Source organism: Trachurus trachurus (genome assembly GCF_905171665.1).
Source record: "Trachurus trachurus genome assembly, chromosome: 4".
Taxonomy (NCBI): domain Eukaryota; kingdom Metazoa; phylum Chordata; class Actinopteri; order Carangiformes; family Carangidae; genus Trachurus; species Trachurus trachurus.
Window position 1 is genome coordinate 13,552,365 of NC_139898.1, and position 16,375 is coordinate 13,568,739.

At 41.9% G+C, this 16,375-nt stretch overlaps 1 protein-coding gene across 1 annotated transcript; it reads right to left on the reverse strand.

Moving 5' to 3' along the window:
* Positions 1–2,710: 2,710 nt before the first annotated feature.
* On the reverse strand, positions 2,711–12,616 carry map2k2a (mitogen-activated protein kinase kinase 2a). Its single transcript, XM_083969759.1, has 11 exons — positions 11,853–12,616; positions 11,444–11,654; positions 10,274–10,420; positions 10,049–10,126; positions 9,612–9,663; positions 6,671–6,795; positions 5,831–6,044; positions 5,568–5,632; positions 5,345–5,406; positions 4,604–4,649; positions 2,711–4,501 (listed from the first exon to the last, which is right to left on the reverse strand). The coding sequence occupies exons 1-11, from the start codon at positions 11,939–11,941 to the stop codon at positions 4,391–4,393; spliced, it is 1,200 nt and encodes a 399-aa protein (XP_083825885.1). The 5' UTR covers positions 11,942–12,616; the 3' UTR covers positions 2,711–4,390.
* Between the last annotated feature and the right edge of the window lie 3,759 nt (positions 12,617–16,375).

The window sequence follows — 16,375 nt, forward strand, 5'->3', positions numbered from 1 at the left end:
TGGTTTAAGGTAAAACAGAGTCACAACTCTTGTCTTTTCTCACATGCCACATCTCTCGTACTCCTTTGCTTTTCTGTGTGAGTCAAGTCACACCCACCCATCCTATTGCCTGAGGTCATGGTGTCCCACCCCAAAAGCAAGCCATGGCACATTCCAGCACATACAGTAGGGGCTGCCAGCAACCCCCTCGAAACGCTCTCTGGCTCTGCCCAGTCTCTCCACATAATACCTGCCAAGCTCCAACAGGTGAGGCATCAGTGAAGACATTACTAAGTCGAAAAGTGTCTTATCCACGGTTGGGAATGGCAAGTTCCCATGTGTAAATTTACAGCTCATGCACTTGATGTTGCGCCACTTCCAACCGCCCACCGCACACCCCCTCAGTGAATGCAAGCCAGCCATTGTGCCACAGAGTGGGATGGAGCACAAGATGTATTATACGATTCTGTTGCACCATAAACCATCTCAGCGCACCTCTGACTGCACTTTTAAGTCATATATTTCTCAGGCACACATTTGAAATTGTGTTTCACAGTGTTTCTGCCTGTAAATAGCTGCCTTTCGTCAGTCTCAGAGGAGGTGTGTCCCATAGTGCATGAGGGCTTGACACTGACTTGGCACTGCACAGATAACCTTGCAAATGAACCATGGGGCTTTTTGGCACGGAGAGGCAGTGACACTACCTCTGCCTAGAGGGCAGTGTTCAGCACTCTCCTGGAGCATCTGAGGGTTAAAGCTTTTAAATCTACAAAATACACGTGAATTGAAGCCTTTGGACATTCGGTGCCAACACTTGCTATAATTTGCAATGCTAAGTGAAGAGGATGCATGTGGATAAGTTGTAGCCAAAGAAAAATGAAAACAGCCAAAGATGCACTTTCACATAAATACATAATATTTACACAAGCTGCCTTCTATTCAGTTTTGCCCTAATTACCCACAGTCAGAATTATTTGTTGTCGGCCCATGGCAGTCTGAAATGATGTCAGACACTTTTATGGCAGTGTCGCCCTTCAGTCCAACATAAATTGGTCCTCTCCAACTCCAGACACCCAACATCAAATCTGTGTTTGTCATTACAGTCTGAATGGTGGTATATTAAATTTAGCTAAAAAAGGAGGCAGTTGAGTAGAATCTCTGAATTTGCTGCTTTACCAACTGACAAACAGCGGCAGAGGAGGTATAGCAATATAGAACAATGCATAATCCATTTCAAGTAATAGTCCCACATGAAATACTCTAGTAGGACTAAGTGTCATTATTACATTATTGTATGATTAACACTGACACATCAGAGTGTAGCATGTTACTTTTTGTTTCATTTTGCTTTACATGATCTTGTAACTCAGGATTAGGATAGTGCTCTATAATTAAGTTTTACTCACTGGACTGCAGTGAGGCGGGGGTTGTTTTAACTACTTTCTATAGAGTTTTATGTTGAGGGAAACCAGATAAATTACAGTCATAAGCTGAGTAATGGGAAAGTAAAGTTCAGATACATAAATCTAATCTAGGTTTTTGACTTTTTCTCTCATCATTATTTTCAGTGGGATATTGGATAATTTGAATATATATCAAAATGGAACCATATGAGAGGTTTAGGGATGAAAATCCCTATTTGGCAGAGCTGGTAATAACTCAAAGACTTTTGAATGTGACTCAGACTACTCTCTACTTTATGTAAGACGTCAGAAGCCAAAGGAAACCACTGTCTAACAATAACAGTAACTAGTAACTGAAGCTGTCAAATAAATGTGGTGGAGTGGAAAGTACAATATCCCCCCCTGAAATGTGGTGGGTAAGGAGTATAAAACAGTAAAAGAAAATGGAAATACTCCGTGTACAATTACCTCAAAAGTGTTTAAGTATAGTACTTACCAATTGTACCTGGTCACCGTCCAGCGTTGCCAACAAAAGCCTAACCAGTTTGTAAATGTGAAAAATGTGTGTGGGCTGTAGGCCTAATAAAGGCTGGGGTCAGATGTTAACCGTTTAGCGACCACCAACTTAAGAAGTTGCAAGAAAACTGTGGCGATTTGAATCACATGTGATTTGAACCAAACTACAAACTGTAACTTTAGCAGCACCACTCTGCTGTGTTTGCACAGCTAACGGTAACAAACCACCACTTATTGAGCTGAAATGGCGTTAAGTCTGAGGTAACGTTAGTAAGGTCGACAGATATTTAATGTGACAAAATATATATGAAGCCACTTACCACTCTGCATTCAACTCGTGATTCACCTGCCAAACGGCGTGGGCGGTCAGGACAGGTGTAACTGGTCCAATCAAGCTTAGCACAGTTGCCATGGTGATACGCTCTCTGGAACTGGAACGTTACCTTAACCGGCACCTGCCAGCCAATCAGAAACGAGTACAGTGCAATCATACAGTCGTTCAGGTTATCAAGTATGAAAGCGATGGAGAAGTCACAACACAACCAGGTCACTAAGGTCACGTTTTCTGGGACAATTTTAAATGTTTTTATTTTCTCCGTCTACTAATGTGTACACCTGCACACCTGCCACTAAAAATCAACTTGAAAGTACCAGAAAAAACGGAGGACGGTGGCTATGGCCCACTCTATCAATAGCCTACATAAGAAATCACATGAAATGTATTTTCTAGTGGTCTAATATGTTAAATATGAACTTTAAAGTAATGACAGTGGATATCAAGAGACATAACGAATAACAAATTACAGTACATTCACAAATAAGTTTTATTTTCATCTTTTTATACATTATAACCATATCCAACACATTTTTATATTATAATAAAATGACTCTTCTCCCTTGTCATTTACATAAATCAAAAATTTGTATATTAAGACTGCAAAATAGTACTCCTGTAATTTTTGTATATAGCTTTGTACACATACAAGTGACAATGCATCCAGTTTGCTCTGAACGAATGCACATTTTTGGGGGAATAAGAAAGGGCAGCCATAAGCAGAGAGAATACAAGAGCTTCTAGCAAGACGGCAGGCTAGCATGTAACACCACCACCACCATGTGACCAACACTGACTGGGGTTAAAATTTTGCAGTCGAACCTTTTGTACCACCAAAGTTTCACTTGCAATAGTTGTGTACTTTCATCACAATTAATTGAGTTAAATCACAAGAAAAAAAAAAAAGGTTTTCAAAAGTGTTTAACCCGAGTCGTTTCCAAAAGCACACCTCTGTTTAGGTCCTACAAGAAATCCTGGAGCGCCACGCGTAGCAGTACAGTGAGAACATAATCAAATACACCTCAGGGGAAAGTACAGACCAACAACTAAGAGAGAAAAAAAGTTAGATTAGTCAACATGATTGAAATTTCAAATTGACATTGCAGAGATTCAGGCTTTTGGTAAAAACACCAGTTAATCATCCCCCTCATGATCTTACGAAATAAAATACACATACAGTATAAGAAAGATAATAAACCATGCTATATCATCCCATGAATACATTTGGATCATTGTTTTCACAATGTCAGTAGAGACATTCTGGCATATATCAGGCCTCCACAGCTTATGCCTCCTGGTATGAGACGCACAGTGCGAGATGTTGATTGAAATGTATATGGAGGAGACAATGTCAACACAATCAGAGTGTAGGTCACTGAATAGGGGGGAAAAAAATCAAAACATTCAAAGTACACTGATATACTGTTCATGACTGTGCATACAATAAAATAAAATGAATCAGGCATTGAAAAACTTACTAGTAGTCATGAGTACCCTCTTTGGTTTGTGACATTGTTCACAAAGTGATCTTTAGCGCGATAGCTCATTTACCTAAAAGTGAAAATGACTCCTTATAGGCCCATTTGTCCTGCTCTTTCTACTCACAAATTTGATTATTATATTGGAGGTAACTGCAAGGTCTCTTCAGACAACGTTTTAGCGTGATTAACTTCAACGAAGGGATTTTAAATCAAAATAACTGCATTCACCTTCAATAAAACTAATTTAGAATTTGCAAGTAGATCATTTGTTTGGATTTCTCTCTGGTCATTTTCAGCCCAACAAATCTCTACAGCAGGTAATTTATTAAAATACAGTCCCACAAGCCATCAACTGTTGCCATAGAAAAAGAGATTAATACAGAATATTCAACAATACAAAAAGAAGTTTGTCAATCAATGAAAATTCAGCTGACGCACTGGCAGCCCTTCAGTGAGCTGTGGCTACTCTTGACACCGGCACGGTGAAGCTGTGGTCTTACAGTACAATGACTCCAAGGGCCCTGCTGCTGGTGAAGAAATAAATGAAGGGGGGGAAGCCAAAACCAAGATGAAAAAAAAAGTGCCAATACGTGTGATGGCTTGTGTACGTGTATGTACAGTATATGTATGTGTATGCAAGCAAGACCCAGAGGTGCGTCAGGGCAGTGTGGGCCTCTTCACTCAATGCTGCGGGTGGGGGTGCTGGGCTGGTTGAGCCCCATGGTTTTGCACAACCAGCCGGCAAAATCCACCTCCTCCACCTCCGATCGCTTGATGAACGTATGACTCTACAAGAAACCAAAAGGGAAACCGTTGTTTTTCTAGAATCATTTACAAAGAAACCACTCTTCAAACTGCCAGATAGGTGAAAATGAAGCTCAGGTACGCACCATCAACATCTTCAGATCTGCTCTCTCGGCTGGGTTTTTGATCAAACTACAGACACAAATGACAACGAGAAGGTCACTGGATGAAATCTTTACAAGAAACATTAGTGCCCCTGTTCTCCTCCACTTGAAAACATGCTTTGTTTATTGTTACTTTACTTATTTATGTGAGCTTCACTGTGTAGAACAATTCATTTGTCTGACACTGGAAGGCTGTTTTCACATTTATCCGCTAAAGAGAGAAACTTTCTCTGTATGATTTTGTGACATCACAGTTAGGTTGAAAGCAAACTGTTTCTCAGTAACTTATACAAGACCACTGTGGAAACTTGAGACCTCCAGCTTGCGTAAGTGAGAAACTGGGTATATTCAGGGAAATACCACAGTTCATGTGGATAGCTTTTGGACTATTCAACAATGTTTTCACATTTATGTATATATACACACTCTAGATAATTGAATGAGGGAAAACGCACACATAGATTCAACGTAACTGAACATTGTTATGGATACACTAATCAGACAAACTGTGATTCCAATATGTATGGAGGGGATCTATAGTTGGATTTGTTTATTTCGGGGTTTCTTTGCACTTCCAACTGCAACCCCCAAGTACAGAATTACACTTGTGCATTTTAGTTAGCACCAACTGCTTGATTCATGTTACTATATACCAATAAAAGACAAATTTCAGTTCTTGATAATTTTACAGTGGTCAGTCAAACATGGCATTGCATTGCTCACCATTTTGTCACAAAGTCTTGGAAGTCATTGGTGAAGACACCGTGTGGCAGTTTAGGAGGCGGCTGAGGGAGAAACAAGAAGCCAAGATTTGAGAAAAACTGAGAAATTAAAGCAGATGGGTACAGTACTGTGCACTTTGGGTAACCTGAACTGAGAGAAATGTGCTTGCATGCGTTAAGACATGCACGCGTTTCAAAATATTGTGTAATCTGTGATCTCACACCTCATTTACAATGTAGTCCAAAAGTTCGAAGATCGCCATGGCGGGTCTACTGTCCATCCCATGTCCTATAAACAAGAGAAACATCAGTCACACAGCTCAACATAAACAGTTACATCACTTATAAAGCAATGTTATGTTTTCAAGCTTAATCATAATAAAAATAATCCTAATCAAACATTAGTGAAGAAATGCACAGTTTCATGGATGAGTTGTGTGACCATCTTATGTAACTGTGCATTTTTGTGTGCCTTTGCATTTCATACCGCTCACGGGCCTGCCTGGTGGTCTAGGCCTCTGCATGTTGGTGTGAGGCTCTCCCTCAGCTCCGTCCATAACAGCCCGTCCAAAGATGCCTTCCAGCTCTTTGGCTTCTGGTGGGGGGATGGGGTAGCGGCCAATCGCCAGCTCCACCAGTGACAGACCCATGCTCCACACGTCAGACTGAACCGAGTAGTGAGTGCCCTGCAGTCTCTCCGGCTGTTGAGAAACACACAATCTACGTCAGAGGGAGCAGGTAGAGCCAAGATGCCAGGCAGGAGAGAGGGGTTGGGCAGAGAGCTGGGCGGAGAAGGCACAGGAAGTGGAGAAGAGGATAATGGAAGGGGAGAGGGAGGAGGGGGTGTTATGGCAAGAAGAGGTGGGTGCGGTTAAGGCAAGAGGACAGAGGATGGGAGGTTTTGGCAGGAAGTGAAGAGCAGCTTTGGCCTGTTGGAGTTACAGGGGTGAGCAAGGACAGATGTGTGCATTCGGGGAATTATGATACAAGTGCGACTGTCTCAATGCCACCGGTGCTCTGTGGGCACGGGGTTGGGTATAAGATGGAAGAGACACACACGGCTTTCAGCGCTGCACCCACCAGGTGTCTAAGAGTCAGGGGGAAAGGAGGACGAGAAAGAGTGAGCACAGTTGCCTAGCTCTTTGCCAAAGAGCCCTTTCCTGGGCACAGCCCTCGCTTCTTGGCAGGGAAGTGAGGGAGGGCCAGAGGAAGGGAAGGCAGAGGGTGGGGCCAGTGAACAAGAGCAATGTGAGAAAAGAGGAGAAGGAAAGTGGGGATAGGGCCAGAGGAAAAGGGGTGGGGGCGCAGGCGTGCAGAGCTGACTCACCGACATGTAGGAGCGCGTTCCAACAAAGGAGTTGGCCATGGAATCTATGAGCTGGCCACTCACGCCAAAGTCGCACAGCTTGATCTCCCCACGAGAGTTGACCAGAATGTTGGAGGGCTTTACATCTATGTGGCAGAGGGGATGTGGACAAACAAACATACATGTCAGGTTCAGTGAGACACTGCTTCTTGCTGCATCTCAAATGTCATCCATACTTATCACCTCACTATTGACTTTGGCAATCACAGAGTTTGTAGTCATCAGGATGAGAATAGACTGCTTACTACCAAATCTGGCTAAACACGTAGCAAATAATAGAACAGTCACACTGGTGTCTTCTGCATTTGGACAAGCACAGGGGCATTGATGTATTTCCCCATGTACAATTATGCGCATTAGATGTATTGCTTGAGTGTATTTCATTTTAACAGCACATTAACTGGTGCTAGGTGTGAAAAGTTCCTCCAAGGACAGAAAAAATATCAAGAGCTATCAAAAAGCAAACATCTTTGTACAGGATTTTGTCTTGAAACTGAGCTATACGACGCCCCCAGAGACTAATTTTTGACAAGGACTGCAGTGTGTCATGAGGGCTGTGGGTGACTAACTCAGTGCCCCCCCCCCCCCCCCCCCCCCCCCCCACAAGGTCTGTTTGTGGTACCATGCTCATCGAGCGGAGGGAGAAAATAGGGACCAAGTCTGAGCCCCTGTTATAAACAAGCCTGGTCCTCCACATTTCCCGCTCATTACAAAAAGACATCCTGCAAAAATAATGGGGTATGACTGAGCCCTGCAATCTGCCCTCTGCGGCGACTGACCCCCACCCACCGACCAAGGACATGTTAAGAAGTGCTTGAGAAGGAGGTGGCATGAAAAAGCGGGAGAATGATGGAGGGAGACGTGGAGGGAGGGGTCGACAGGGTGCGGCTGCTGTATAATCACATCTGAGAGGCTGTAATTACCGCCTGAGCTCACAGACAACTCTGTCCTGGAGTACCACCGACCCTGAGAGACATCACCGTGCTGCACTGTGCAGGTCTGACTGTGCTGCCCTCGGCAGTCGTTTTCATAACACACCCATGGTTCCTCAACGGTGTGCTGTTGGAAACTTGGCCGCCTTGGACAATGGCGGGATTTTTATTTTTTCTGAACGCAAAGATAATGGTTTTTTGCTTCATGCTACAAATTTATTTGATCGGGAACTCCTGACATTTCCAAATAATAGGCGGCCATGCGGTGAACATACTAATTGTCTTAAGATGTTGATGCAGTGCATATGGAGGAAAATGCATGAAGACAATTAATACAAATTTGAACTACATGGAGGACTGGAGCCTGTCTAGTTAGACAGGCACATTTGAAGTGGTTTCAACAACAACAAAAAAAGAGTTCATAGACGTTTGAAAATAGAAATCATGCTTAAATGTTCTTTGTTAGTACATTTGAGCCTATTTCAGAGCAGGAATGATAATGACAGCGGAAAAATAGCATTTTTTTGTAAATCTCATGTTTAGACTGTAACATTCTCGGCTGGTCGCCTCATCAGAATAAGCAAATTTTAGCCACCACCACCAGTAACACTGAGGGGATGGGAGTCATTATATTACCCACGACATCCGTCCATAAAAAAACATCCACATTGCATTATTACTAAATGAGGTTTAGTCTTCTGTAATCTGGCCAAACTGCTCTTATAGGCTGCCCATTTCTACACATTTTATGGCCATTTCCAGACAAAAGCAATTTAAACATATTTCTGTTATAGCACTAACTAGAGTGTTGCCAGCAAACTCAAGGTCACTCGTGACAACTGTGTTTTCACTTCAAATGTATCATCCAATACAATCAGGTCCATGAGCACTTGGACAGTGGTGCATTTTTTCCATTTTGTCTCCTTACACCATCACAATAATTTTGACAGGAAGCCATCAAGCTGTGATGTTCGGGACCTCTCAGCTTGGATTCTAGGTGTTAAACAATATTCATAGATTTACAAGTGATTGGACAAATTGATGTAAATATAAATATCATCTTTAATATTTTAGATGAAAATCACTGATCGCCTAAAGTCTGTAACGCATGGACATCAAGCCCTGAGTTTCCTCACTTGTGATGTTTTGCCAGACTTTTAATGCTGCCTTGTTCAGTTGCTGTTTGTTGAGCTGACATACTTGGCCATTGAAGAATATCTAATTTCATTTCCTTGAGAAGATCTAGAGTTGCTATTGCAGTACCTTTTAGGTTATTATTCATCTGCACTGTGAAACGGTATCTGATTCAACTTGCCAATTACTTTTTGAGCCTCTGGAATAGCAGAGTATGTAAATGACTTAACTATAAGTGGAATATTTCTGTCAAACACCTCAAATTAAAGCTGATATGGCAATTTTTTTAATGTGTGAATATAGAAATACTGGGTCAGACAGCATTTTCCTGCATTTTTGTGCTCAAAATGTTACACGTCTTGTCTTAATAAATGGACTGCAAGCCGTTCTATTTGCTTTGTAATTTTTGTATGTTTCCGGCTAAGCACCCGCCCAAAGTTATTTGGCACAGATGTGCGTGTGGATTTTTCTTTTTGATTTGCATTAGATAAAACAAAACATTTTAGTCATCTACAGTAAGTCAATGGCACTGTAAGTTGTGTCATAATTCTTCTGCTGAAGACAGGAGTTAAGCCAATAAAATAAAATGAGATTGTGTAATAAACACTGCATTAAAAAGAAAACCTGCAATAAAATTATATGATGTGTTAATGATGTAATGTGTAATGTTACCAAAACATGACCATATTATACAACACTTAATTCAAACCCTTATGTCTGATAATTTTCTACGTCAATCACATATCGTTTGATTATGTAACCTACATACCTACATTTCTAGTGCAGCAAGATTTTGAAGAGCAATGTAATTTACTGAGGCTAGAGTACACACATACCTCTGTGCATGATCTGGTGCTTCTCCCGTAGGTAGGCTAATCCTCTCAATACCTGTAATAAAGAGAGGAAAACATTACAAAATGGTACGCCAAATCTCAGACAATAGTGTGCACATAATCAAACATATAAACATGTAAAATGAATATGTTTTCCTGTGTGTTAATATTAATCAAAACAGAATTCACTGGGTAATAATTTTACACCTGGTTTATTTAGACTAAATTTGCGAGCAAACGTTAAATAAAACAGAGTAGGTTCTGTTCTGTGACTAATTCATTACTGATTAGCAAATCTAGTTAAGCAACACCACAACAGACTCACCAAACTTTTTAAAGAATCACTGACACGTCATCTTTCATAGGCTGCTCAAAAATAAATAGAAAAATGCTGAAACTTCATTTTTTTTAAATGTAATAAACACTGAGGAATTACTTACAGCTATGCTAACTTTCCCCAGGATTTCTTCTGGGATTCTTCTGGCTTCCTTCAGGACCTGGTCCAAGGATCCACCATCCTGGAGCGACAAGTGGCACAATTGAAATCTAACATAACATTTAAAAATCAAAAAACATGAGGGTCTTTGGGAACAAATATTTTACACAAGATAAAAATACCCCGACACCCGACCGCATGAATTCACTTAATTGTCTTTGTCTCTCACCATGTGCTCCATACAGATGCTGATCTCCCCATCGCTGTAAAAGGCCCCATAGAAGCCCACAATGTAGGGGGAGTTGCATTCATGCAGCACCTGCAGCTCTCTGATTATCTGGTTCCTGATGGCAGGCTTGATTTCCAGGTGGATCAACTAAAGAGGGTAAATATGAGACCGTGAACAAGTGCACCAGATGCAGTTACACCATTCATTGCCTGTCTCAAAGTCACACATTTCAGAGGCGCTGGTTTGCGTAACTAACCCACCAACACTGACTAACACCATTTCCAATTTCACAGTTATCTTCTTAAAATAGTGTTTACCACAACAAAAAATATTACACAGCTTGAAAGCCTACAAGCTTGAGCTTGCTTGGGTTGCTGCTGCAGTGACTGTGTGCAAAAACCAGTAATTTACCATCTCACTGTTCACCCTGTATTCTGATCAAAATAGGGTGAAAATAAGAGACAAAGCAACTAGCAGTAAGTTTACAATACTATACTGCATTGTATGCTTAACATGCTCAACATAGTGGGAATTATTCTTTAAAAAAAAACAGACCCATAAAATGGCACAACAATTTTGAGAAGGATCCCTTTAGGTGTCGTAAAATATGGTGACAACAGAGTTTTTGTAATTGAAAAAATAAACATGCCTGGGCACCAAGCTAAAACTAATACTGTACAAAAGTCCTGCAACAAATCTATTAACACTACCTTCATGAAGATAATAAGTGTATTGTTGAACAGTATCAAAGAGGTGTTGATCCAACTGTCTGAGCATTTTAAAAGCTACAAATTGTGGTACTGTTGAGCTGCTGACAGGTGTTCCTATTATTTTTTCCACCTCATTCACATCAGTGTAGGTGGGCTAAACAACAGACACACCTTTACCATCCTTCAAAATTCTTACTTATGGTATATGGATTTTATTTGTGTGATATAATATGCTGCAGTGTATTATAATATGACATGATATGCTTTTGCCGTATGCAGTCTTTGTTAATGTGTGACTACACTGTGGTCTTGTAGGTAGACATGGGAGCAGTGCACCAAGTCAGCACTCCTAGTTCGACACTAAAATCTAAGTTGAGCTCACCCTGACTGCGTTTTGCTGCAGCTTACTTCACATCACGCTTCACCTGTAAGGAAGTATTCAACAAGTCGTTGCTTTCACCTTGCGGGCCATGACCAAACCAGAGGGTTTGTGGCGGACCTTGTTGACCACTCCTCCGTTTCCAGCACCCAACTCACATATGGGGTCAAAATCCTCATCCTTCAGCTCCCCAACCTGGGCCTTCTGGGTGAGGAAAGCTTCCAGTCGTTTCCTCTGTTGCTCGTCCAGGTCTAGTTCACCCAGTTTCTTTTGTAAGGCCTCGAGGTTGGCTCTGTTAGGAGGACAAGACAGGTGATGACAGAGAGAGAGAAATGATGAGACAGGGACTTATTACATGGGTGCACAAACCTAATGTGATCCAGTGCTCATAAATAGGAGCGACATTGTCCATCACAGAGCAGTTTAAGGTTAACACTCCATGTCCAACACAGGTACAATTCATTTTTAAACCCACAGCAGGGATACTCACTCAGATGCAGCATCAATGGTGTTGGAGGTGGCCTGTCCCTCCCCAATGGGCGTTATGTTCAGGGGCACGGGTCTTCTTTTGGGAGCCATGTCGATAACTACCCCAAAAACGACTTTCCCAAATAATGCACCAACTAACTAACCCGTTAGGAGCTGAGCAGCTTGCTAAACTAACCTTTTCCTTGTACGAAACTCCAAGTGTGGTGGGGAGAAAAGCAACAGGGTCAGCTCTAGGTGGCTAGTAACTTAGCTGGCTAACGTTAGCAAAAAAATAGTACAGTGAACCAATGTGGCAAAACGTATCATCCCGATGTGCTTTTCGCAAAAAGTCAGGTCGTTATCCGGTGCATCAATAGCGTTTGGAGTGAACACATATCTGTGTTTTTATCCTGCCTCTTCTGTGTTATCTACCTGCTGCTAGCCATTAGCCACCTAGCCGCTACGTAGCTAGCACCAGCTCCTAGAAAAATCGTGCCCTGCGTCTCTCAGTCCTCAAGTGCAGCAGCAGCAGCTCCTCGCTCTCCTCTCAGCTTCCGCAACACAACGGGGGCCGCGGGTTTACCGGCTGCTACAGCGGGGGGGAGGACCACTCTGGCCGGCTGGCTTCCCTCCGCAGAACCGCAGCGTCCGAGCAGCAGCAGCAGCAGCAGAAATCCCTCCGTGTTTCAGGCTCGGGGTGTGGGGCTGTGAAGCAAAAAGGGCTTTGGCTCTGGTCGGCGGCGGTGCTTCAGTACAGGAAGCAGCAGCTGCAGCAGCATCAGACGTGTGTGTGTACGTGTGCGTGTGTGACACCCACTGGGAGAGCCCTTCATAAATAGCGCGAGACTGAGAGCGTCCGATACGAAGGATGCAGAAGAAGTCTCATTGGAGATGTACGACATCTGCAGTTGGTGATAACAACCACCGGTGTGCTGCTTTTAATGAGGTAAAAGCCAACTTTAACCATGTCGCTTTCTTATGTGTTTAAAGCCATTTAGTAAACAAGCGGCGCGGTACATTACTGCCACCCAGTGGTGACAAGAGGCAGCTGAAGCTTTACAAAAATCATATTATCACCCAACATTACAGTAATAAACTTTACCAAACCCTACAATACACCTTTTCCCACAAGTCCAGAATAGAATAGGTCTATTTATAAAAGCTGTTAATTTGTTACTTAAACATTTGAACTTAGGGATGGATTTTCAGAAATTGGATAGTGGGCCTCGATACCTCAAAACAAAAATGTGTCGCAAATTTCTCAATACAATCAAAATCTGAAATGATACCTTTCAGCTTCATCTATTGATTATATTAGCATGAGGTATATTCATTCATATAGCAAACTACTACAAAGATCAAAGTCTTGTTGTCTTTGTCCTTTCTTGTAAATCTTTCTAAAGTAGCCTAAAGCTAAAGAGATTTATTTAGTGCACAATGCTGAAGTCATTTGAATTTGTTGGTAATTCCTGATGAATAAAGACAACTGATACCGCAATATCAGGTGTAAATGTTTACCAAATGTGATGGAAATTCCTGTAGGCCCTATCTGTATTTATTTGTCTATTTTATTGTATGCTTTCATCCTCCTATAACTAATGCGTTGAAAGCAAGGTGTTTTCCGTAATCAAATAAGTACGCTGCTGCTCTGTTTTCTGACTGCTCAAATTTCATTCTTTGCATAGCCTACTGAAATTGCCAGGACTATCCCCATAATGCCGACCTGCACTTTTATCAATTCACAAACATGTTATCTGCGAAATATGCAGATAACCTTAAACAATCTAGTAGTAGCTACAGACCCACATTCATTACTTAATCAGTGCACCTTCCCAAAATACACATTACCTAACCTGAGCTTGTCTACATGCTCCTCACTCAGCAACACTCTGTCTGGTACATCTCACAACCCAGTTTCCTCTTATTGCTTCAGTTGCTAATGCAACACTTTGAGACTCTCAGCTGAGTGCAAACTGTTTTTTGCATACATTTAGAAAGGATGGCCCTTTGCTGAAGCCACAAAGTTCATTTCCAACTCCCTGTACTGTTTGGTAGAAAAAAAGTTTTTAAAAATGCATTAGTTATTCATCATGTCATTAATCATTTTCTGTTGCTTGGAAATCAGGACAGTCCTCTGATGATCTCACTTCTCAGCTTTGGGTGGATAAAAGTGCTATTTTTGCCTATAAAATCTATACTTAACCTGGTAATGAAAGCACATCTTTTGGAATCATTAAAAATCCAAAACTGTTGGGAAGTGCATACCACTAAGACTTAGTCAGTGATCTCAGGAGGTCCTTTGTTGCATGTCATCCTGTCATTCTCTTGGTGTCCGCTGACCTATCACCCTCTCTCTCTCAGCTTCTCTATCACATTAAAGGCAATGATTACATCCAAAAATAAAAACGGATATCTCTCATTTGCTAAAAGTAGTGTTGTGGTACTCAAGACCAGTCTTGGTCTTAAGGCAAAGGTCAAGGTCAAGGCCTTGTCTTGGAATCGACAACATTTTTACTCTGCCTACCTTAACCCAAACCCCCTTGGTTCTGATCTTGACTCGGTCTCAACCCCGTCAAAGTCTTGGTCTTGTCATCTTGGTCTTGGTATGCTCTGGTCTTGGTCCTTGACTCGATCTTGGGTTAGGTGGTCTTGACCACAACACTAGCAAAAAAGAATTCAGACCCTTAATTCAGTACTTCTTGGATTACCTTTTGGTAACAGTTGTAGCTTTGAGCCTTCTTGGGCAACTCTCTGCATCTGCAAGCTTTGCACATCTGGACTTGGACAATTTGTCCTGGCAGATCCTCTCAAACTCCATTAGATTGGAGGGGAAGCATCTGAACTGCCATCTTCAGGTTTCTCCACAGATGTTATTCGAGTTTTAATTTTGAGCTTTGAGGGGAGGAAGGGGGGAGCAGCTCCCAGACTATGCTCCTGTGGGGAAGTACAGTGTGGGACCAGGAAAAAAAACACAAGTGCCTCGTTAATGGTGTGCTGCTGAGATGGTCATCTTCCTGAATGGTTCTCCTTTATCGCTGCAGAAAAATGTCTGTGGCTTTTTTTCCGCGACTGTTGGGTTCTTCTTGCACTGGCTTGATTATAGTTTGCCTGGACGTCCTAATGTTGGAAGAGTCCTTGTGGTTCTTCCATTTCACAATTATTGTTGCCACTGTACACATAGTTGTTTGTACCCTCGCCGTGACCAGTGCTTCGTCATAGTTGCATGACGGAGGTCTGTGTCAGAAAATTCCTTGGACTTCACACCTGACCACATTTCGGAGAAAATAGAAACAGCAAAGGATGTCAATAGTTTAGTAATGACTTAGTAATTTTTTGTCATTGTTGAAACAAAATTGCCACATCCCAAAGATGCTCTAATGGATTTGGATCTGGAGAGGGTGGGGTGACTGAAAAGCACATAGGATTTTTTTTATGTGCATTAAACTAGTTTGAGGCAACTATACTTTGTGAAATGGTGCATTATCATGCCAGCAGTCGTTAGAGCATGGGTAATTTGTGACCAAAAGGTATAAGCATAAGATCAGCAACCACATTCGCAGGCTGTGGTATTACCGTCAAAGACTGATTTGGTATTCAGAGGCCCAAACTGCCAAGAAAACATTCCCCACACCATCACACCACGACCACCAGTCTGGACTGTTCACACAGGTTGGTCAATAGATTTACGCTGTTGGCGCCAAATTCCTTCGTTACCATCTGCGTGCCTCAGCAGAAATCTAGATTCGTCATTTCAGGCTACATTTTCCCAGACTTTAACAGTCACCTGTGTCCATGGCAGAGTTGGATTTCTGTAACTGTTTGGCAGCAGTGCAACCCAATGTGGTCTTCTGCTATTGTAGCCGAACCATCTTGAGGTTCAACATGCTGTGTGTTCTCAGAAGCGTTTCTCCTGACCACAGTTTTAAAGAGTTGTTGTCTAAGTTACTGAAGCTTTTCTCTCAACCAGTCTGGCCATTCAACCCTGGTCTCATCAACAAAGCGGTTCCATCTGCACAACTGCTGCTCATTGGATGTTTTTTTTCTTTTTTGTTTGCTTGTCTTAAACAGTATTCTGGGTTAACTCCGGAGTCTGTTATGTGTAAAAGTCTCAGATGATCAGCAGTTTCAGAAACACTAGAACTAGCCAGTTCAGCACCAACAATGATGCCATGGTCAAAGTCCTGAGATCACATTTTTTTCCCCACTCTGATGTTGGCGCTCCTGCCTTGTATCCCCATGACTCTGTGCATTATACTGTTGCCACATGAATGGCAGTCTGTGTAACAGCATGAATAAGCAAATGTACAAGTGTTAACAAATAAAGTTCTCAGTGAATATAAACTGTATAAAATCCTTGACCTGAATATGAGATGTGCTAACAGTCGAGAAGTTATTTTAGTCGGTTTTCCAAATTACAGTATATCTGTTGTTAATTTGAGGTCTATAGATAACCAACATTTTTGACATTTGGTCCCAGCAAGAAACGCAAATGTGTAAATAATGAAATTAAAGATTAGAAAATGTATTTAGAGGCTCCTGATACTG